The sequence below is a fragment of the Hylaeus anthracinus genome, unplaced genomic scaffold (genome assembly GCF_026225885.1).
Source record: "Hylaeus anthracinus isolate JK02 unplaced genomic scaffold, UHH_iyHylAnth1.0_haploid 11982, whole genome shotgun sequence".
Taxonomy (NCBI): Eukaryota; Metazoa; Arthropoda; class Insecta; order Hymenoptera; family Colletidae; genus Hylaeus; species Hylaeus anthracinus.
The window spans coordinates 7,311,003-7,336,895 of record NW_026534330.1 but is presented as its reverse complement, the minus strand read 5'-3'; the positions used below and the strand labels follow the sequence as shown (position 1 = coordinate 7,336,895).

At 36.7% G+C, this 25,893-nt stretch overlaps 1 protein-coding gene across 6 annotated transcripts in view; it reads left to right on the top strand.

Annotated features, from left to right (window-relative positions):
• LOC128886163 (neurotrimin) overlaps positions 1–25,893 on the top strand; it is a 318,713-nt gene that overhangs the window by 229,878 nt on the left and 62,942 nt on the right. For 4 of the 6 annotated variants that reach the window (XM_054140803.1, XM_054140805.1, XM_054140802.1 and 1 more), the window contains one exon: positions 2,290–3,899. The exons of the other annotated variants lie outside the window; for them this stretch is intronic. In XM_054140803.1, the coding sequence (XP_053996778.1) occupies positions 2,290–2,441 (152 nt within the window). In that variant the 3' untranslated portion in view covers positions 2,442–3,899. Of the gene's footprint in view, positions 1–2,289; positions 3,900–25,893 lie in introns of those variants that run through there. 6 annotated transcript variants of the gene reach the window in all.

Here is a 25,893-nt window from a genome sequence, read left to right as displayed (position 1 = left end):
CAGCAAGAAACGAGAATTAAATCCTCACTCGGAGAGGAATCTCTTTTGAGTCGTTAATGGTAAATTCTGTTCGGTAGAGTGAGACAGAGGATCGAATTTGTAGAAATTCGATAAATTGCCAGAACAGTCTTGGGTCGCCAAGAAAGCATTAGGTCTTTGAAACAAATGAATATAAAATCACTAAGTTCAGAATTAAATGCACGAAATTAACAATCATTCGACAAGAAAATTTTCTTGAAATCTTTCAACTTAATTTAACTGCGCTATGTTTTTCTAAGATCAATCCACCATTTATTTATAACGAAAAACCGTACAACTCTTAATCTTGCCTCACGCACATATTCATTACGAAGGTTAGCACTTTAATATAACTTTAGGTTAAATATTTCTGTTTAAACTAGAGTCACAAGTAATTGAATGTAAAATCAGAGAAATAGGTTTTACTCATAATAATTGTAATCTGTTCGAAGAATAATAATAAAAAAAATTGGTGGACTACTGAACTTCGTATACTTACATAGAAAAATTGTATTGTCCATCAGGTTGAGACTGAGAAGATTGATAATTTAACGTAACCAAATGACGAGTAAATAATTTTGCATAAACTACAATTATAAACTCTTGAATATAAAGACACAAAATTAACTTTTACGTCTAATATAGTTTATCTCGTGATTTATGTCGCGGATATATTTAGTAGTACGATTAAATGTCGTCGTAGCTTTGACACAATGAAGCCGACCTGATTTAGCAGTCTCCAGTCAGCACCCGTTGTGTTGTAAATATATCCAGCCACTTTCCACAACTCCCGAGACTTTTATCTCTTTAGAAAGGGATCCGAGCGGACCAAATATCCCAGATTCCGTGTAGCTGGGAATTTGGTAGAATTTAATTCCGAGACGCAGAAGAACGGCAGGCTCTCGCTCTTGCTGCGCATTATCCGCAAGCAACTCCTTGCATTCATCTTCCCTATCCGACGGTGTTCATACACGCGCATGTAGCCCTGCCGCTGCACGCTGGTTGAAACAATGACCGCTTCTGTTGGGCGACTCCCGCGTATCCTTGGAACACCGTCGACCATCTATTTCGATGTTTCGGGGCTGGGATACTTCAATACGAATGCACGATCCGGGAATCCGTGGTCAGAGAGGCGTTTGATGGTACGGGAATGCATCGGAGGTCTTCGACCTTTCGAAAGATACGTGGTTAGCTTAGAAATTAAATCAGCAGCACCAGGAATTATTTTCCTAATCCTCTTACCCTTTAATGGAATTTAATTTTATATATATTATACGTGTAAAGTGTTTTAAATCCGGCTTCGATTAATTGTTTCTGGATAATAATTGTTATAGGTAAATATTTGTATGGATCAATTCTACTAATGATTTGATGGAATGAAGCATATTTGTTTATGTAAATTTTTTTTTCAATATGATAATTTAATATAAAATATCTTGGAAAAGTATAAACATTCGTAGAAGTAACAATTCTAGTATTTTAATACTGTAAAACATCTTGCAGATAAGGAACGAAACTTGCGAGTATCATAACATCTGTTCTTACAATGAAATTCATTTTGAACTCCGATGGCCGAATTTTGCAACTTCGAAGCTAGAAGAACTTCCACTGCGAACTAGTTCAATTGTTTCACCTGAATTTGTAACGAAACCCATCGTATTACACGAACTCTAACGAACTTTCCAACTCTGAACCAATCCAACTCTCGTATTCGTCGTACTTACTTTCAATTTTATCAAAACTTCGACCACCCTAAATTTCGATACCAAAATCAATCCATGTTCTCTTAGACGTTTCTCAAAATAAATAGAACAAATTAAAACTGTCAATCTAAATGTCGTATCGGAAATGGGTATTTATAATAAAAGTAAATATTATAATAGAAATAAAAATTCTTTGGTACTTTGCACTTTTAATGCCAAGTGTATTATCCAGATACTCAAATCCTATTATAAATAGCAATAAATATAATAGTTTATCTATGCATACATCTGCTCAATAAAAGCCTGAAGCTTCAGAAACAGCTCATATAATCCGATAAACCGTCAAGGTTTGTTCTAATCATTGAGTAACTAAAAAATCATTTCTAAAAACTCGTCAAAATTCATTACCAGCTTCTACCTAATGGCTCAAAGCGCAAAGGGTTAATCGAATAATACTGCTATTTGAATAAATATCGTCTTGAAATAGCCGTTTTACGTTTAATCGGCGATACATACGATTCATCGCATAGTGAGTGATCAAAGCACAACCAGGTTCTTCTGGTTACAGATTACGACAGGAATTACGGTCCGGCGTCGATGAGGCCACCAGGCGAACCTCCTGTGGACGCCTTGAGTCCTGGCGTGTCCCACCGGGCTCAGCTCGTTCTTCATCTTTCGGTGAGTCTGCTGTCACTGCTACTTCCAGCCATCCGAAGGTGATTCTCACGTCGCGGGAACGGGGCTTCCAGTTCTAGTGTTTATTGGACGGTGACCATACCGGAGGCGGCTACCAGTTTCCGGTACGCCGCCTCCGGCTGGGATGATGGACGAGTGCGACGAGACAAGACGCGCTTGAAATTATTTTCATACTAAAATTAGACGTATACAGAGAGCAAAAGAGGATATTATATATATAAAAGTATATATATAAATATATAAATATATGAAGAAATATAAATATAAATACAAAATATAATATGTTGTGTAAGTATACCGCAGTGAGTAAGAAGGAATCCTTAGGCTTACGGTTTGCCGATCGTTTATTGTGACTTGCGCGACGTTCTTGCGCGAAGAGACTTCTCGCCATCTTCCACGTGATCCGTGAAACGAAGAAACTCTGTCAGCTGACGGGGGATGTTTGACAATTGGGGGGCACTCCGAGATCTCAAGGGTTTTGGAGGATCGTGGTTTACGTGGTGCTGACAAAGTTGTTAATTTTTGTTGGGGATAGATAATGCAGATAGGAAAGGACGATTAGTCTATCTCAATGTCAGTAATCAAGCTTGGTTGCTAAGTAAGTAAATAACTATATAATAAAATTGATTTTGAGGAATTCGTAACTTTAATTATGTCAAATGCATCGACTATGAATATTAGTAATATTAATAGTGTTGTTGTTTAAGTGTTCAGATACTATTGTAAATGTATTAAAATGATTTTTTTGATTATTCTGCTTGACGACTGTATACTTTTAAAATATAAAAAACAAAGTAATTTTCTTAGAGACGTCAATAAAATATGAAAAGCAATTCTTTAGATTCTAATGCTTTAGAGATGTGAGTAAAAATATGAAAAGTCGATTTCTTTGAAGAGGTGTTTCCTTTCCTCATAACCATTTTTCCGTTTCCAATGAAAAATAGCGACGAGATTATGGGCACGCGTGCTACATTTTCACAAGACGTCGGATTTTTCAAAGTGTATCACTTGTCAAACTTTCCTCGTGAGTGAAACTCAGCGCGAAGGAGGCGTTAGTCCGAATGATTTTCCCATTTCCGTTTCTCGTAGGCGCGCGTGTGCGTCGCAAAAATTCGACGCTCATCGTCGCCCTCGTGTAAACACTTGTGCTTTAAGCGTTCTGCCAAAAGTTTTATAATCAAAAAGCGCGTTTAGACGATTCGAGTGGCTCCGTTCGCACGAGAGAACACGAATCGGTGGAAAAAAGGAGGAGCAGAGTGGGTTCCGGATTTTCTTCGTTTCAGCTAATTACCTATGTAAACATCACTGATTTCATAAATATTCAAGAACGTTTTGTAAGGGTTCTCGATTCCCCTTCTACAGTTGTGAAACTCGCTCTACTCCGTTTGTACTTAACGACAGAATAACCTTCTTTGGGAAACGAGAAGAATGTGTCTATGTTATACGTTTGCGATTAAAAAAAAAAAAAAAAAAAAAAGTAAATCGACGATGTATTTAAAATCCCAAAGAAACGTTCGAAGCATGTGTAAGACCTCTGGTCGCGAGAATTGTTATTTTTTAACTAATTCTTGCGTATTTTTCGACCGTACGCGATGTATTAGAGAAAAGTGATCAGTTCTGGAAAAAAATAAAAAGATAAAAATAACGTAATTTTATTCGAATTAATTAGACAGTTTTAGTATAAGTTACTAGTATTCAATGTAGTGGGTCAAGTTTAGGAAAAGATTTAACGAAGTCACATTATAAAGTAAAAGTATAATTGCCTAATCGAGTAAATTTCACTTGAAAAAAAACTAGAATGTTTTCAGTATTCAATAATTTCCAATAATCCAATCCAAATATCCAAATATCCAATAACCAGTAAGTAGGCTTTATGATAGCTGACTGTCTAGTCTGACACAATACAATCCGTAACTACTTCCAGAACTGATATTTCTTTCTATCTGCAATACTAATCAGGATCTCATTATGCGTTACTCGAGTATAGCGCAAATTTCGAATAACGTGATTTCAATTGTAGACCAGTCACTCTAGATGGAAATGCACATAACATTCAGGAAAGATTCTTGTAAAGCTGATTTCTTTCATACACATTTATTATTCCGTTACAAACAATGCGATATAATTAATTTAATTGTTAAATTGGCACCATTTTACAGCCCTCTACAGTTATAAATAATCAGGACCTCTGCTTCTACGTATATATATCTTCAAAAATAGTAATGTTTATTTTAAAAATAATTACGATCAAATATAAAAATCAAGAATATTCCTAAAGAAGTAGCACATATTTTTTCTCTATACAAAACAGTTTAAACATTTAATTTTCATGGAATACATTATTTATAAAGTGCTATAAAAACATTATTTGTTACAAAATAATAAATATATAAAAAAAATCAGCTTCCTAGAAACTTCTCCATACCTGAATCTAAAGTGACTCGACTATTTCTTCTATACGACCCGACGTTCACGATAGTTTCTCTCTATTCGCGAACAAAGCACAACTCTATTTCGGTACATATAATGCATATACGTACGCATGAAAGAATAAACGAAAACATAAATATACATTATACACATATAATCGAATCGTAGTTGTGTTGGAACACGAGCTCCGATGTTTCGTCGTTAGTCGTTCGATTGAGAAAGCGTGGATGGACTGACACGTGAGTTAGTCATACATACGTAATACGTACGCGAGAAGTGACTATTTCAGTGAAATTAATGGACAATTGCGAGTTCTCGTGTGTCCAAAGCTGAGATGAGCAAAATTTGTATTTACCGTTAAAAGAAAAATTTCATTAGCGAATAAATGAGTAATTGTTCCATCGAATAAACTTTGCGAACAAATCGTTACACGTAGTTTTAATTCGTTATCTTTTATTCGAATAAAGTTTTGCCCATCTCTGGTACGAAGGCGACGAGAGATGACAATGGACGTCGTCGCGTAGCCTCGAATCATCGGCGACGGTGTCTTCGAGCAGAGAGCTTCGTCGTTTCAGTTCAATTTTGCATCGCTGTGCAGAAAGAAAATGTTCTTTCCGTGAGCTAAATGCCAACGACAATATTTTTAGCTTTAGCGAGACTCAACGTATGTGCCGACGTAAAGGAAATCATCCTGAAGAAATTCATTGAGAAATTCCAGAGCACCTGATGACAGTTACTTGATCAAGTTGACGGAAATAGGGTCATCGAATGTGGATCATTCTATCAGGATCGATTCTTGCAGTAAATTTATTAAGAAAATTCCTTCATCATTTTGCAACCTGAAACTGTGTTGTCGAAATATTAGCAATCAAAGTTTGTTGGTGAGACTCTTGGGGCGCGCCATTTGTAATGTAGTCAGCTGATCATACAGGTTGTTGCGCATGCGTTACATTACAAACTCCGAATGCTTATATCTCGATGGCGAAGCTTCCGATTAAAAAATGGAAAAGGTCTTTTTGATTCACTTTGGCGTGAGGAATTAATCTTCAAAGCAGCTCGTATATTTCTTATGAACAATCTGTTATTATATCAAGTATTTATAAATTATAATATTCCAAAAAACATTTAAAAATAATATTAAATTAACTTCATGCCAATTCTTAAATGACAAAATATTTATTCCATGGGTAATTCTTGTATTTGTAGGGTAGAATGTTTTCGTCGCCATATTCCCCTTAAAAATCAAGAATCGCCGTCACCAGGTGTACATACATAGTTCCAATCTAGATAGTATCAACCACTAATCACGCACATTGGGAACTCTTTTTCTAGTCTACGAACACTATGCAACTATATATCCTTAACTCATATAGTTAGAGCACGAACGAAAACAACAATGAAAACCGGACTCTTGACAATACAATATAGTAGTCTCTACGAACGAAGTGTTTTCAATTCTATTTCGAATTTCGTTCCAGTCGAATGCGCATAGTCAACGATTAGGTGCACTATTGCTGAAAAGTTTACTGTCACGCATTTTCACTATCAATAAAATGTACGAAAACAGTTACACTTTAACATCATTCATAAATATTGACTATCAAATACCATTATTGTCTTAGAGTGTCCCTTCCTCCGATAACCTCTCTAGAATGAATTTTCATTGCAATTTTAATGTAACTTAAGTTTTTGTAATTTTTCTACGACTCGTTAGATATTAAGATCCCTTCCTTGGCCCATTGCGATTCTCCCTACTGTTTGTATTGTCCAAAACATATCAAAATTCGAAATTCATTACAGTTCACGTTGCATTTAGAAATTGTGTCGCAGAATGCTAGATGATCCGAAACTTTTCAAAGGTAGTGCACTCTTTTAAAAGGGCTTTCGCCGGTGTTCTATTTCCGGTCCGCAGCAATTTTACACGTGTATGCAACGGATCCAAACGAGAGATACGAGGAACGTTACGCGTCTTTGCCGATTAATTGTGTAAATATTGTAGATATGTTGTGCTGTGATCAATCTGAATCGTCGTCTTTCGCGGGTGATGATTCGAGGCTGCGGTTGTTAAAGCGAGTGCTAAAAGCGAGTGTTGTGAATAGCATGTACACTAACTGTTCGGATCGATATGACGATGATCGTATGAAGACATCGTTCGGTAGAGAAAAAAAAATTGAAGCTGCAGCGATTATAGATATGTCGTATTAAATTATTATGATAACGTTATTAATGTATTCACGCCCGACGGTCTCACTATACCCGTGAAATTTTTATGAACGCGCTGAACACTGCGAACGATCCGCGCGAATTAGATATAGATAGTGATACTGTCGGTCTGTATATCTTAATAAATATCGAGTACATGACTGCCATTATAAACGACTATTTACTTATTTATCGAGTCTATTATGAACCTGCTTCCTCCACGACATTTTATTTTTAATTTATTCCATCTTACTTTGTAGCGGATTATATTTTATAATAGAAGTAAAGGCGATGATGGTAAGTGATAAACATTCAACGAAGTTTTGACATTACACATGTTTATGATATTTCATTAGTAATTTATTTAATAAATTTAACTGTCTAAAATTAGTGATGATAAGTAAATTGTAGTGAATTATTTAAATTAATGTGTAAAATATTTTATGCAAGCCAGAACTAATTCTTAAACCATAGTGACGCATTTTAATAAATTATGGTTTATTCCTTGAATTGATTTTGCTTTATTTGTAAAATTGTATAATGTAGTTAAGAGGTAAGTTTATCCTGTATGTAATTATATCAAGTATTGGACAGTTTTATTCTAACAACAAATAATTAGAATTCATAGATACTCTTACTATATATTCTACATTAATTCAATTATTTTTAATTAGTCTACAAATAAAAATAAAATAACATCAAGTAACATTCGATAATCCTGAAGCCGACCAGTGTCTACTCGGTGCTTTAACCGTGGTCCCATGCACCAGTGTGTTTTAACAACACAGTGTCTACTCGGAATTGCGACAAGTCCTATAAGTCCCAGAGCATTCACGGCTCACCTAGAACGGTCCACTTCTACTGCTTCCTCCCAATCCCGAATGACAGTAAACTAAAACCAGTAATGGGCGATCAGCTCTTTGAACCTCCACATTCGACAATACTACAATAATCTTTTCCAGTAATGTTCTTTGACACGTTCATTACACTCGAGTAATTCCCATTTATAATGAAAACCATATAATGGGATAATAAGTTCGATTGTTTGCCGTGCAAAACGTGCGTTTCAATATCCAGTCGATAGACTGTCTAAATAATTCGTGTCGTTGTTTTCAGTAAATATATAAACGATGACGAGTTACAGAACGCGTTAGAAAGATTGACATAGTTAATTAACGAGGTATTCGACGATGCGAATTGACTTCCAAAATGCCGCATAAACAAATATGACAGCTGTATTGCGATCCACGCGCTATATACCTTGTTATAAGTTGAAATATACCGAGTATCGAGCGTGGAATGTTTAAATTAATTTTCAAACGGAGTAACGAGTGCTTATGCACTCATATCAATTTATTGGTTTGCTATGGTATATTTGTGTGTTTGTAAACTGGATGAGCTCGTCTGATTATTACAAGTGACAAAATTTGTTTGTATTATTAATATTTTCGTAATTTTACTGTCTCTCATTATCTACAACTATTACTTCTTCATTTCATTCATTAATATCAATTTCGTGGAGTTTGGATTTTTTTAAACACTGTTAATGGTTGTTTTTTTTCTTCAATTTATCTGTGAAATAATCTACACGTTACGTTTGCATTGTTTTATATTTGCATTTTTTGATAGTTCATTTAAAATTCTCTTTACCTAAAAAATGTGCTTTTCGATTGTTTTAGTAGGTATTCAAAATGTTGCATACGTGCTTGTAATGATGGATATTTTATTTACATCGTTTCAAAAACATGATGGCGCGTTGTCGATGACAGGGAAATTGAATCTCGTTTTTACGAACACCGTCAGTTTCATAACCGTATGAAGCTCAAAAACACATTCTATATACATTCCAATTATTACAGAAAATAGGAACTGAAAATGTAGAAAATTATGTGTTATTTAGTCTGCCACTAAATTTGCTAGTAACGTTAAATCTAGATCTAAAATAATATAGTTACGGCTAGTTTAATATTAATATTAATAAAATAAAAACAAATTATCCTGCAACACAGCAAATTCATAATTCGAAATACCTCATCCGATTCGTTTTACCACGGCCGGAATAGCCTTGCTCGGGACAGGCAGTAGAAAATCTCCACCCTTTGTTCCCCGAACGCATTCGTTTCCCGCGGAACGAAAACGCAATACTAACCGAGAATTAATCACGCGGGGCAGGCCGGAACACGGAGCAAAGAAGAAACGATATTAAAGCAAACGGAACGACGAAAACGGGAGATTAAAGGGACGAGGTAGAAGCGTCTATCCTAGTTGTCCGCGGGACAAATTTATTATCCGTATCGGCGACAACGAAAAAAGTCAATTACACTCGCGATTAATCGATCGAACGCTTCCCGATCACGCAGCCCCATGGAAGATAAACGTTCATAAGCGCGTCGCTGAGACGGTCAAAATTTTTCCTTCCACGCCACCCCTCCTCGCAGCCCGCCAACCCCCTCCGGGTCATTGTTTCCGCCACGCCACTTTAGCAATAGCTTCGATCGATTTCTCTCGCCAAACGCGAGAGACAAATGCCTCACGGTTCCTTGCTCCGTGAACTTTTTTCCACGGAGACACGGAAAAGGTTACAGCAACATCGACGTTTTGCTTTCCACCAACGCCTCGCCCTCTATTTTTCTCTTCATCGCTTCGTTTTGTCCCGGTGATTTCTTCCTCGACTTCGATGCTCTTTTTGGAGCCACCTTCAGATTTCTGTAAATTGATTGGATATCTATCCTGCGTGTGAAACTTATAGTCACGTAGAAAACATAAAATGGATACACTTAAAAAAAACGTAAATTAGAAGTCGATGCTTGTGAACGTTTTAGTCCATGTCTTTAGTCATCTCTTCAATGTGATTCATGAAGAATATTATTTTGCCTGAGAATATCATTTTTAATGGAGGAACTGGTACGTTTAATAGTGAAATATTTTAACTTCTTTCCAAAAGGAACCAATGTATCTAGAGCACGCATTTCTCTCTCTAATCTTCACCGTCTTTGAATGTTTAAATCTACGAACAATGCAGTTCCCAGATTCTAAATATTCTCAATATTTACTCTCACATGTTTTATCTAACAGCATTGAAAATTTCACCGATTTTCAGCTTTTCTAGCTTGTATCCACAAGTGATGCTCCGAATAAAAATACTACGCATCTTTACGACTGTTTACTGAGAGCATAATTGATTATCCCTGTTTAGAAAATAAATTATCAGTAATACAAATAAATATAACAGTTCTCTCCGTACGAAAATGTACAGTTTATGTATATACGTGACGCGAATTATCGCGCGTGTAAATAAATAAATGCATAATTTATCGCAGACGCATTAGCATTATTTACGATCACTCATACGCTACGTGCATAAGCCAGTCATATAAATAACAGGCAATAGTGCGCGCCTATTCTATTCGTTAAAACGACACTTATACATATTCATCCTCTTCGTGTTCGAAATTATTATTCCCGATTTCGCATGGTTCTATCGATTATGCGATAACAACAGCTGCGTAAACATAAGTGTGACGCCGAACACGTTCATATCGGATCCATCCAAAATAGATTTCTGCTATCTAAATATAAGCAAATGACCAGGTGAAATTATTTGACGCGCGTACGACGTAAATGAAACAGAAGTATCCGTTCTCTCTGGATTTTTAGCTCCAGATTGATATTATTTATGATAAATTGTCTAGTATCATTTTTGATCAAATACACTGTGGAATTCAAGCTTTCGATTGACACAAATATTTTCGAAACATGACCATCGCAAGCTACAAAAATATAAATTTAAATTAAGAACTTTAATTAAAAATTTCAAATCTGGAATTGAGAGAAATTAGGGAAATTTATAAATTCATAATGACTGGTATTATTACATTTAAATAAAATTTAAAAATCTCTATATATGCAGATGAATTGGAAAAATGTTTAAATTTGAATAAATATGGAAAACAATGCTCGATGAAAGTTTGTATTCTTCTCACCAACGAAAATGAAAAATGCAGTATTCGCATGAAAATCACCCGAGAACGGTATTGTAAAATTCACTACAGTGTCGTCGCAATACGTGCATTCTCTTTACACTCACGCCTATAATGTCGTTCGAATTTTTGATAGCACGGTCGAACACACGCATTCGCAATGGCCAAAACGTTTAGACGAAATGCCAACTGTAAACCGCGATTCGTATTCCCAGTGTGTTCCGCATTGTTGGACAAAAGTTGTCATTTGCGTGTACGTGTGTATATATTTTTTTCCTCGCCTTTCCGCGTATGCATCGGCGATCTCGCGCTACGTGTGACAAGCCGCATAACGCAAAACGCATCAACCGCGGTCGAGGATTTCGGTAAACAGCCACTCTGTGCATTTCGTTTCGCGGTTATTTACGCCTGCGCGATTTCCCAATCCGGCATTTGCTCGACACTGTATATTTCAAACTGGCCGATTGTCGTCGCGGGCAAACGTGAGCCACGGTTATGCGTGTGTACACATCGACGCACTCGACGAGAAAATCATTGCCGATTGGCAGGGAGGGGAAAAAAACGACGAGACGAAGTTATATCGGGGAAGTCGCGCGTGCTTTGAAGGGGCCAATCAATCATGAGAAAATCTATTCATTTTTTCGAATTGGTCCTCCATCGTGAACGGACGGCCCCCGCGTGTTGTATCGCGTTGATTCATGAATCGAGTGACACGCCGAAGGAAATTGTTTTCGTTAAAGTCGCTGGATATAAGAGACATTCGTTGTTTTATTTTCCTTCTTTTTCATTCAACGCCTTTGGTGGGTGATATATTACGTTTCTAATATCGAGTACTGACGAAAATAATAAAATTCTGAAGCTGGACATCGCAAATTTGTATCGTTAGGGCGAAGATAAAAATTACAGAATATGTTTTGAAATATCAATGTCGTAAACATGTAGCGTATAAAATAACAAGATTTTCATAATTTGTAATAGAAACCAGAAATAGAATTTAATGTGACGTGAATTCACATCAACAGTCGCGAATGTAATTATAATAGATTGCTGTGATCTTGAATAAATTGAATGGGGAAGAAATGTATTATCTTGTTCTTGCAAATAACTATTTCGAATGTCTTTTGTGCCGTATATTACATAATTAAATTGTTCAACAAGAATTTCAGAACGTTCAAAAGTCCCTTTAATGAAATACCTTAAATGTCGAATAAAATGATGACGAGTTACATTTCCAACAGTATTGCTCCGACGAGGTTACATTGCGAGCCGTCGTTTCGGGCGTGTTCGCGGCTTAATGTGACCAAATTGCTTCAAAACTTCCAACCGTCGAAATTGATTGCCCGTCGTCTAACTATGCCAAGACTAGTCAGCATTATGCGTAAAGCGATTTAATAGACTGTCGCGTAACATTAAATTGGTCGTAGGTAGATTCGACTACGTCCCAGTTAAGAGATGGCGGATACCATTGGCGGAATTAACAATAAATAGTTTGCCGAAGGACGCAGACACCGTGCCTCTGTATCGGTCGGCCCGTGTAACTACGTCTACTCTCCTTGCATCGACACTTCTCGAGTTACTAATTATGGGACATTACAGACTTCCGGAAGTTAGCTAGTTTCCCATTCACCACTCCTTTGTGCCCATTATCGGTCGTACCTGACATTGCGAAAACCAAAATTGATGCCCTATCTGATTCAATAACATCGAAATTGACTTAGAACTTGGGATCTTTGGTTTCGGTCTGGCATTACTCGGCTAGGTTCGCCGCCGCACAAAGCAAAAGCCATCTAGGAACTCCTGCTGCGAAACAGCTTATGGTTACAGTAATACGATACGCATTTACGTATTTCATTGTAAATATTTCATTTCATGGTACGAGGAATAGCAATTGATTTCTTTTAATAGGGTCGAATAAGAAAGAAAAATAAAACTTAAGCTGCACAGAAGAATAGTGTCAACAACTTGCTATCGCGTTTTGACTTATATACATTTAAGTAAAAAGTAGCTTAAAGTAAAATTTAATAGGTTCCATTTTTAATGTTGTAAATCTAAGAAAGAAGCACTTGTGCGTGCATGCTGCGCGTTGTTCGATGATCCGTGAGCTTCCAATTTCCTGCAAAAAGAAAGCAAAAAGAGCTCACGATGGCGCTGCGCGAGGATATCTGTCAATATGTTATGTTTGGCAATCGATCGCAGTGCCTTTCGAACTTGCGGAGCACAAACATCGGAAGATATAAAAATCACTCTCTCAATTTTTGCGATCACGGAACGTGCTTTTTCAACCGCTTTCTTTCCGATTGGTTATTCTGAGGAAATAACGTGCCGGACAGGGAATGCCTTATGGTACTCGGATCAATTCACGTTGGCGAAGAGGGAACGTAATCTCGAAAGTGTCTGCCCTGGTCCTGTGGGAAGAACTTCGCATCGCGCCTCATACGTGGCCGTACATACTCGTGTGAGCATCCTAGTTTCTCTCTCTCTCTTCGCTACACGTACTGTGTTTCACTCGTAGATGTCTTACAATTAGGTAAACCAGCGGCGGTCTAGATCCCTGCGTGCTCCATCCGAGCTTTATAAGATGTAAAACGAGCGTCCAACGCGTTGAAGTCGTTCCAGGGGCTGGAAGTGTTAGGTAAAAGAGCGCTTCGTTGGTTGAGTGAAATCAGTAACAGGTTCAGCGATATTCTAATTAATTAGGAGATTGGTTTCTGCTCGAATTTTTATAATAAGAATTACATTGAGAGATTTAATATGATTTAATGTCTTCAAACATTTCTTTAAACTTCATTACGGATCATAGAAAACAAACGAGTATTTAATATCACTATTTAACACTATGTGGCTATATGCTTAAAATTACATGGGCATTATACTATAATTATGAATAGATGTAACATTTTAATGTCTATTATGATCAATTCCGTGAGCAGTGGTCTACCAAAATGTATTATCAACTGGGTAACAAAGCACTGTACAATAATGAATTTACAATATGCAGATTATTGTCTCGCATACCCAATACACACGTCCCGGTCGGCAAAAGGGAAACATTCAAATTTTTTTCCTAGCCTCGGGCACGCCTTGAATGCAAACGAAGGATAAAAAATGCGTCTCTACTGAAAGCAATTTTACCAAGTCAAACTGACTAGATGAGGAGACCTGTAATCACACGTTGGCAGAGGTGTCCAGAAAAATAGAAGGCTATTACAAAGATCTTCATTAGTATAATTATTGTCGAAATAGGGTTTAAGAATTAAATAAAATGTTTTATAAGAATTTTTATAGCACGAAGAATTATATCATGAATCCTCCTAACGTTTGATTATCTCGAATCTTATACCTGGTTCTTTTTGCAATTTTTCTCAAACGTTTATTATGAATATTATTATTATAATAATATTAATTTATAATAAATATTAATTCTCAATTCAATAATAAAACCATTGTTCAACGAACCATTCCATGGTCGGATATGCATTTCTTCGCAGTATTTCAATTGCACTTTCCAGATATATCATTGCAGCTAACAAAAAATTAACGACCTGCAAAGTTGGACCTTATTAAGCCATTAATCGTTTTCTTCCCGGTTCCCGTTCCTCTTTCCAGGGGAGGTGGAGGGCATTTGGGACCTTCGCAATTCCATGACTCAGCTCACACCCAGCAATGCTCGAACATCGCAAAAATGAAAATGCAGTAACACGTAGACACAGCAAAATTCAAATTTCCAATGATGAACAATGGGGAGGTAGAGGAAAAAGCGGGACAGAGAAATAGACAGATAGTTATTCCCTGAAATACGAAGCGCAGCTGACGTTACCAGAGAGAGACCGTGTCGCATTATTTTCGTAGGCAGCGATGCGCAAGTGGATTCCGCGTAGTCAGCAATAAGCATGATTTTTTTCCGTAGGCCCACCCGTTAGAGAGCACGGTGGCCTCTCATACGTCAAAAAATCCTATTATCCTGTGCTGATCCTCTGTCGACGAAATGGAAGAGAGCGGCAAACGAGCTAGTCTAGTTTTGTTCGCTCCTCTCCTCGACGTCGCTCATCGTCTGGAATTGAATCGCTCTGATAGGCTCTCGGTCCAGGAAGGAAGTTGTATAGCGAACTCGCGCCATTTTTCGTCTTTTTTCCCTTTTTCTCCCGTCGACGGATTGTCTTCAGACGACTAATTCTGCGCTTTCTATTAATTCGAACGAGGCGAGCTCGACGAAATGTCACCCGAAACAGATTTGGTGACAAATACTCCTTATTTCAAAATTTGTATATTCAAGGTGATTCATTTTTTTATCAAGGATTCTGTCAGATTTTGGATTTCTTATTTCTTGTTGTGAAAATATTTTGATGTGCTTCTAGGTTTCTAGTTTCTAACGGTTCGAATTTCATTCAATTATATTATTTTTACATAGTTTAGGTTTAATTATATTTATATATAATTTGACTAAAATCTCAGAAATTTTTATTAAAATAAAACACAGGATAAATAAGATGTTGTTTGTTCATAATCGTAGAAAAGAAGTGGAGCAATAGAAGAAACACAAGTGGAGGAGGATAAATAAATAACATACGTAGTATTCCTGCATTATGTAAATGATATCGGGGATATCGATCCGTCTCAATAAAAGAAGCGCCTGTATTTTCGTTATTTTCCCTTCCCCGAGACTTTTATCGCCCTTGTCCGCCATGATAAATAAATTATATCCACACCGGGTCCACGCTCGTTCTTCGTTCGTTTTCGTCGCGGGATTATCTCCCCTGGAGACGCCCACCCAATTTTTCCTATCGAGAGTTTTACTGCTGGCGGCAAACCCTGCGCCTCCTTATATCTTAATTAATCCATCAGAAAATATGGTTCTTTCTATTCACGACGCTCGTAAAACGAATCAGAAATGTATACCAGACAACTGCGTATTTATTTCGAGACTTTTGCAATTCATAACTCGCCCTCGTTGTTATGGGACCAGAAAATAATATTTTCCTATACAATTTTGTATGTATCTATAGCGTAGCAAGAAATAAACATATAAAATATAATGGCATCTCTTTATTTTCTAATATTTTTGATAAAAATTATATATAATTGTGTAATGTTATATTCGCGAGGTAAATGACATTAGCCCTTTCAGATCTGACGTCCACATTTGAGGACACAACATTTTTTTTTATTTTTTTCATACTGATTTTGCCAAGTAAGTAATTTTTAGGCCAAGATATCCTAAAAATTAAAACACATTAGTACGAGAAAGAAAATTAATTCAGATTTGAAAGTGTTAAGTACAACATTAAATAAAAAGATTCCTGAATAACAGAGAATTCCAAGTGTTATAGAATAATAAATGTTAGACAATAGAACAAAATTATTGCGGGTTGGGACGATAATCCGACTCAAGGTTAGTTGGTAATAAAATGACGTAGGTAGTTTGTGAGATAGACCGCATCTTGATCCACTTAGTAAGTTACTCGTTCCTGATTGGTAATCTCGATCACTCAAATAGGATTTAATGGTTTGTCTCGAGTTGTGCAATTAGTCCCAGTTAATCGGCCTCGTTTAATCCAAATTATTGGCTACTGCACGCTAAGACATAAACGCATTTTCTGCACTCCTCGAGAGCCACTTGACTGTAAGTTTCCATCGAATTTGGAGCACCCTTGAACTTGCAACTATCTCTCTGCAACGATTGTTCAAAGCAGCAATATGACATTACTTGTCACAAGTATTTTCTGTATACCTATAATTCATAATGTATTAATTAATTCAAGAATTTAAAAGCATCTTGAATCGACCCTTACTTCTGTCAACAGTAAGTATTCTCCCTTCTAAACTAACTAAGAATGTATAATTTAAGAATCATAGAGATCTTCGTACAGTACTACAAACTGTCTTACAAATACATATTAATAGGTGCGTCTTCGCCATATTGAAAAGCAATCAATCTAAATCAACGACAGGTACGTTTGTGTGAAAATAAATTATCCCTATCCAAACTGCAATTGCCTCCATTATTGTTCTAATATTCACAAGTAATATTTATTATTCGGATGGTTTATTAAAATATAGTATCAGATTTAATAGCCACAAAAAATAGAAGATCGTCTTGTCTGTTGTATAACATTCACTGCACGTTGGTTGAGAATCACTGCTCTAAAACGTTCGAATCACAGTAGATCAAAGTATACTCCCTCTGTAGCCCCTTTAACTGACTCAATTACGAGCCTCGACGCGATCCTTTCATCACAAAAGAAAAAGGTTTAATCCCTGTTCCCAGCGAGCTTGTACGATGCTCAGCGGCGAGCATCCACGAAGTAAACGTAAATCAAAATTTCAACGCCGGGATTTCCCGCTTCCGGTGTGCTGTTGCGCACCAGTTCCGAACCGCACGTGTGTACGCTGCTGGTAAAATCGTGTCTACGTGTTATGGCTGCCTGAACATTCAAAGAATAGGACAAACAGTGGGCACACGAATTGATATCTGAAGTATTTTCACCAATCTCCATATCTGAATATAAAAACTAAAAAAAAGTGGGAAGAAATCTCACGCGAGTATATGGCTATTAAAAAATATAATTTGGAGATCAATTCAGCACAGAAGTTTAAGCTGCCATTGACTAATTTAAGAGTATATAAATATATATGAATCTTAAGCAAACTCGTGGAGAATCATAAATAAAAATACACACCACAGAATGCAAACAAGATTCACAAACACGGATGCACCAATAAATTTAATAATCATTGAATAACTTGTAACTTTACTTCAGCATGTTTCTCCCAGCACTGATCAATCCGGGAGTAAAAAGGTTGGACACGTTCCCCGATCAACTGCGTAAAAACTATCTTCGATGGTTTATGGTCGCGCCTGTTCGAGCCAGCACAGATGTCGCGAATCCCCGGATCGGCAGGCGCGGGCTAGAACTTGCCTGCACGTGTTTTCGCCGGTTCCTCGAGTGTTCCTCTCCCTCGGCGCTGCAATTGCATATTAAATGCATCCCTGTCCTCCCCGCAGTTCTCACGGACTCGTACTCTCGCCTAGCCTGCTGGGCCAGGAGACGGTGAAATATGGCCGCGCAATAAGAGAACCGCCAGTGCGAAAATACTATCGCTTTCCGATAGCACGTTAAGGTATGGGGCGCAGGATGGCACCCAGGAATATGCGAGGAACTGTTCGACAACCGAACGAAGTAAGGCTGGGCGCGAACAGGGATAGAGAAGGGAAAACCAGGCGGTGGAAAATAAGCGAAGAAACTGAAAATATCGTCCTTCTCTTGCGGCGCTCTCCCGGCCATATGGTGACCCAACGTATATCATATTAGAAGCCAATTTTTAACTCGGTGGGGGCACATTTCACGCGAAAGCACCGGTTATAACCTGGTCGCCGCTAAAAATCCAATGAATTGATAGGGGAGGAGCGAGAGAGCGGGCGGCGGAGTCCCGATGGCCATTTGAGGGGACGAAAAAAGTGCCTGGGCCGACTTCACTTCGGCTTCTCTGACCAAAGGGAAACGACCGCAATATCTTAGGGTCGAAAGTACACACGGACTCCGGTGGCAAAGACCCGCTCGCCTCGAATAAATCTTCGCTCCGGCCTCGACCCTCCATGATTTCCCTTTCTCTTCGTCCCACCGATCGTTTTTCTCACTTTTCTTTGCGCTGTTCATTACAACCATTATAAATATTGTCTCCGAAAGCGATGGGCTCCGTAATCAATAGCTCCTTGACTCAGGCATTCGTTAATACTGGACTTGTGGAGCGAGGGATGTTTGAGAGTGAAACTTAAGGGGTTACGGGGGTATAGAAGTCCAGAGGGAAAGGAAAGTTTGTAATTTCTTTTTGTGGGGAGAGTTTACGTGACGAAAATATTTATTGGGATATTAATGATATAAACAGTGAAAGAATCGTCAACAGTAGACGAATACATGGTTCTCCGATTAACCATATAATAAAAACAAGCTGCATGATGCTTAATAAGTGCTTTCTAAATTTCCACATTTATTATGTTTAGGAACTTGTCCGGATTTCCCACAGGGAAACTCAGTTGGATTTAGCCGTTCTGGAGCATGGGAAGATTAATTAAAATAGATTGAATCCATAATACGGTCAACTCTCCTATAACGAGATTAATTCATATTGTGTTATACGAAAATCGCGTTATACGAAACTCAGGATTAGTATAAAATAAAATAATTCGTATCTTGTTAGACAATATTGTGAAACTTGGTATTTGGAGGGTTTTTAAAGTCGCTGATTACAAACCTTTATTCAAAATTGAAAAATTCAAAATATTTCATTCTATTATGGCATTTTTTTTGTAAAGTGTACATCATTCGACTTTAACATATATTAACATACTTGTCAGTGTTACTACTTACTAGATCATACTACTGTAATATGCTCTTTTGGATAATCTGTATTTCGATACTACTGTGCTAATTGACAAGATGTATAGGGAATATCTTATGTCGTTCCACGAAAATGCAGATGCATAAATTAGTTTGGAATCCATAGCTATGCTGTTGTATTATAATCACTACCTTCTAAAGCGCACCGCATTCTGACATCTAACAAGACAACTGTAGCTACGTCACAGCAGCATCGACAGTTATCTTTCGAAATGTCAATCGTTGGACGACATTGTAGCAGAAAATAAATCCAGATCGACCGACGAGCGTACAAATTGGACTCTATCGAATGGGAACGAAACGTCGTTCGAAAATATTTTATCCCCGTTTAAAATTTTAATCGGGTTCACGTGCCACTTCGAAAAATCTATCGAAGAATAGATTTCCTGACAGCTTGAAACTAAAACTTTGAGAAAGTTTAGCATAGTCTAGAATTTGTATAACTACAAATTCTTGTATTTCTTTGTGGTTCGGGGCTTTAACCATAGATTTTCAAAAAATGTTGTGAGATATATAACAAAATATAGAAATTGTGTTACATCCATTCAATGTTTTATAACTTATTTTTTCTGTAACTGTTATCCTGTTCTGATGAGTGTTAATGTTCGCTAAGTGAGCAACGCGTGGAGATGCTTGTAAGAACTAGCCATCGATTCTATCTCGACTTCTTACGTCGCCATTGCGCCCGAAGAAATATAATTACGAATTGTAAGGCTGCACTTTGAATTAATATCGTCTCACTTGAAAACCCCTTTCATTCCTTCGGGCTATTATCCGGGTCTTCTATCCTTGTTCGTTAATTACAGGCACCAGACTGAGCCTTGAAGCCGGATAGACTAAAGTAGACACGGAACGTTCGACGAAGATGATTGAATTCTCCGCTTGGAGTGTCTACGTTCTGTCAGGAAACCTTGCCATAAATAATTTTGCAATTCCTAACCGAGCCACAGTGGTTGGACCTGTAAAGTCTACATGAAAAATTTAACTAGTTAGAGTATTATCTTACTACACTTCATAACAAAAATATATTATACATTATGGTTTATCTTGGCCAAGTGTAATCAATTATGTGTTTGTACACCTTATTAAGTATTATATTACATCTGTTTCTTTACATTTAATAAAACCTTGTTTTCCTCAAAACATTTTTGCTAATATTATAATATTTAAATCGTATTAGGAGTTTAGAAAAATATATTCATGGACACGATTTTAGGATTGTCAACCAACGTGGACGTTCCGAGATAAATTATATCGGAGATCCGCAGGGACGGCGCGTTTAGAAATGAACACGTTTTTTTTCCCCGGCGGATGCTGTCTAATTCAATTTGCCAAAGAATTTGTAGGATTCGCAAAGAATACTAGCGATTCAATATAAATGCCACATGGGACAAACAAGATCCCGTGCGGGAACACGACTTGATCAGCCAATCCTCCAAACCAATATTGGCGTTGGGTTTGTAACCCTATTCCTCCATAGAGAAATTCGTCCAATCATAGGATTCGACACTCGAGCTAACATATGGACACTGAGCTTATCCCTGTCACCGTACATGTAGCTAATTTTCCAGGAAACTTTGATACGAAAAGTATCAGGATGTCCTAGAAAGTATTGAACATTTTACCCATCTCTGCTTTTTAATATTTTTCTATATTTTTTCATGCTGCAGGTGCTAATTACTATTCGACAATATGTATAGTATATTCTCTCCACGTTGGAATATCTAAGCATTCTCAGAATCAATAACAATTCGTACAGTATAATAATCCTTTAAAAGGAACTCGTGATGAAAACCACCAAATTTTTTCATAAAAGCGTCGAGCGAGCATGACAGCCCAGTAGAAACAATGAGCAATGGCCAGACACGTTACCCAATTCGTATTTAATCCCGTGTGCCAAACGAATTTTCAAAATCGATTTCCTCGAAAACGAAGCATCGCATGGAACAATTTTATTCGACATTTTTCATTCAATTTTCAAGAAGATATTGTCTTCTTTCCGCTACGCTACCAATGTTAATCCACTTTGTATAATACGTAGCATTAACTCTATACATTATACAACTTCATTTAATATCAAAACTCAATAGTTCAAGCATTTACTTATTTGTTTCAATATTTGACGAATTTAAATTTATTTGGTTACACGATAACTATTTTTGAATAGTGAAAAAAAAACGTTCATTGTTCGTGACGCCACAGTAGATTCACTGTGTGGTGATCAGACAGGCGGTCCTAGCCGTAATTAATCCTACGTGCACCAGCGATATTCCAATATCGATTTTCTGTAAAACGAAAAACAAAAGTCGTATGAAAAAAAATGTTCTGACATTTTTCATAGATTTTTTTGACAAAGAACAACCATCTTTTCGCTATAGTATCATTATTAATCCAGTCGGTTTATATACAATATTTTCTCTGTACTCAAGAGAACTCTATTTAATATCAAAGGTCTCAAGAGACGACACACGTATTCATTTATTTACTTAAGGCAATAATCAAGGAATCGAAATTCAAACTTTTACATGATAACAATTTCCAAATAGTGAAGAAATCTAGTAATGAACGTTACCAAATTGTAAATAAAAACGCTCACCGTACGTGACGCCACAGTAGATACAGTGAGTGGTGATCAGACACACTGCCCGAGTCGTATTCAATCGCACCTTTTTTCCCCTTATTTTCGGTTCATTTTTACACGAGGAATCATCAGCATTTTTTTGTTGTTCCGTAAATTCTATGGTATTATCACTATGTTTGAGGAATTCTATACATAATAATTCGGGCACCATAATAATACAAGAAGAATAAAAGAATCTCGCGACGAATGTCACCGAATTTTTCATAAAAACATCCAGTGAGCGTGATGGCACGGTTGATTTACGAGCGCATATCCCGTAACGGGAACAATTTTTCTCACGTGATGGCTTTACAAGCAAATGAAGCGTTATTAACTTCTTATGAAGCCGAGTCCCGCGAACAATGCCCCTAGAATTACGTAAAGTCGTGGAAGGAAGGTAGAGGTTACTGGTTGTCGGGTTATCGATCCTCCGTAATTCCGTTGCCCTTTGCGCACCTTCAAGTAAGTAGGTAACTGGAGTTCCAAACTGCGAAATAACATAACTGTGGTGACACGCCACGATTGGCTTGCTCATGCAAATATAGATGCTAACTAAATATTACAATACATATTCACCTTCTGGTCCAATAGTTCCACATGTGGAAGTGAATTTGTTCAATATTGAATTAACATTTATGCAATGTGGTTGGATTGTTGTTAACGAGCAATATGCCTTTAGAATTTTTATTATATAATTATTGGTTTATTTACGTAAAGGTGTGTAAAATTAAATTGGGATTACAGTAAATATGTTTCGAAATTAAATAGAAAAACAAGAATTTTGTAATGACACGTTTGTTTCATGCAATGTTGTTTTGAGTTAAACGAATTATTCGTTTAAAATAAGAGGTATTTCAATTACATTTTTTTAACTAACGGGTCTCATTCAGATTTTGAAGAAGTAGTGCCATTGTGAACATGACCAATCAATATATTTTGATCTGTCGATAAAATTGACGTTCAATCTGCAACGTTTTAATTTAATCATAACGAAAAAAGATAGTCAAAAATTGTAAAAATATATCAAATATATAAAAATCTCTCAAGATGGTTGCAATTATTAAAATAATCACACATGAGAAAATATTGATCTAAAGCATCCTAAATAATTATTAAAATGAAATGATCGAATCAAATAAACAATTATTAATTAGGTATTTGCAAAAATTAAAGAACTATTCAGCAATTATTACGTGTACCGTAAGAATAGAAATTGCACTAAGAGGATGCAGCATCTGGTAATGAACGTTTGCTCGTTGCATATTCATTCAATGTAATCAGTGTATTCAAATCCAACTGTAAAGAATATATTCTAAACGAAGCGACAGTACTGGCACATTCTAAGCAAACGTTTTTAATTTTTCTTACAAGAATGAAGGTAATATGCTTTAAGAATGAATGGAAGTTATAGTTACAGTCATCCTGTTCCCCCTCTTCCTTCTTCTCTATCCTTGTATTCAACAGGAACTTACCGCCATTAAAACTAAGAATACGATGGATGTTCCTTTATGCGTGGTTGATGAAAATCCTGAAACTCCTTCGACATAATGTGAGAGTAAATATAAATAAATATTATTCGACGTGGCGTCGCGTATTGTGGCGCTCGTTAATCTTCCCTCTAATTATGAGAATCCCTCTGTTATCTCGTTAGCTACCCATGAGCGCACTCAGTCTCAAATTAACCATAATGAAATAACGATCTCACGTTCCCGGCGTCGCGTCGAGGGGATGCTGACAAAACGGTCTCGGAACCCTGTTATCTTCAACAAAAGAAGCACTAAAGTTATGACGGTGTTACACGTATCCAAGAAAAAATTCTGATGTTATAATCAACGTTCTATGATAATTTAAATGTAATCAGAGTGATTAGTAGTGCAGTATTATTATTTATATAAAACATGATCGTGTAACAGGTGATTAATAAACATTATTCTTTGTATCCCATGAAAACAATGCGAAGTATTAGAAAACTTTGATATTGCATATCTAAACTTTTACACAACACTACTCACAACATTTGTTTTTCTACTTTAATACAAACGATACACAAATTTTAAGAATATTAACAGACGTTCAACCAATAACTAATTAAGTTTGTTGTATTTCTAAATTGATTCGGTAAAACGAACTTAAAATGTTTGGCTTAGTTCGGATGATTTATTGGACGGCCAAAAGCATATGGAAGTAGTATAAGGAGAGACAAACTGGAAATACCAATTACTTAGTGATTCAGTTAATTCAATCTGTCGCGTTCGCTTCTAATCTCAGCTTTAGCTTACTTTTGCAAACATCAAGAATTCGTCCAATTATAGAATAAATGTGCGTGACATACAGAAAGTCGATATCATGTCAATCTTAGTTTATCTTGTTAGCTTGTAATAGAGAATAGACTGAAGCACAATTTTCTTTTCAAACAGAGCAAGGAATAACTCATTTTGTATTATAAACGAGGAAGTGAGAAACTTTCCAAGCTATTTCTATCCACAAAATGTTAAATACATTATATGAAAGTACCCCCAATATTCCATAATTTAGCGTGTAACTTATTATTTAAAAATTCTACAAGCAACAAGTAAAATGGAAATAGAAAAATGTATAACTTTTAGTTGAACATCATCCTCAAAACAAAACAAGAACTGAATAATTATTTTTAATTAAAATAGGTGTTCCCAAAAATTAAAACTACTTCATTTAAATAATCAATACTTTCATCTAGACACAAGTGTTGATTGCTAATTGAAGTTCATTTGCCCTGAGAGACAGTATCTTCGGAATTTACATAAGGCTAAATCAGGCAAACAAGTGGTTCTACGGAAAAAGTATCCTGAAAGCAACGTAGATAGCAAGCATCTATCGATTACTGTGCATTACAAAGACTGATGCGCCTGGTTCCGCAGGAGCGAAAGCGATGCAACCGGCGCATCTACTTGTATAACAACGACGCGAAGAAAACGACTGCACATAAATTCCACGGGAGCCCCATGTCCGCTGGATTCTCCGTAAAATCAGATTTACTGCTGAAATCTGGGGAAAACTAACGTATGCATCCACTTGTGTTCAGCTGGACGTGCGATAAGTACGTGGAAATGAGAACACTCGATCTCGACTGTTAATAATCAGCAAATAAATTAAGAAAAAGTGGAGCAACTAATTCGTATCTTCAGAGAAGCGAGGAACCATTTTGTGTTGACAATGTTAGTTAGTATGTGCCATTTTGACTTACTTTCCTTAACGTCGTCATCTTATTACCGTCCTATTGATTTATATTATTTTATCTATTATTATTTTCTTTTGTTCTAACACTTCCATTTCAATGTTTACTCTTCACTTTGTCACTACTTCTCATTGTAAATGTGGAAACCAGAATCCATTGGTTTAGTCATCTGTTAAGCAGATGTAACACTATTAGGTTAAATGCGCATAGAGAATGAAATACTCGTGTACTACACGAGGAACTATTGTATGGAGGCTGAAGCGTTACAACAGTCGCCAAGCTTAAAAGATAAACCTATAGGTTGATCGTATACATTTCCATTTCACGAAGCATAAACCGAGGATTATGCGGTGAATTGAATCAGTCTATAGGATTTGGAATAATTCAGAGTTCAAGTGGTACTGACATTACGAAATTAACGAGGCAGTTGTATAAACTTCGCGAGAGTAATTCGTGTGTCTGGAATCGATTAGCTCTCGGATATCGTACCCTAAACATAGTCCTTCTACAGCCAATTAAATTTGTCGTACTTCGTGGATCGTGCTTCATTTCAGGGAATAAATTGTAGAATGATTTTATTTTATTCGCTCGATGTATTAGACATTCACGTTTCAGAAAGTAAACAATGGTCGAA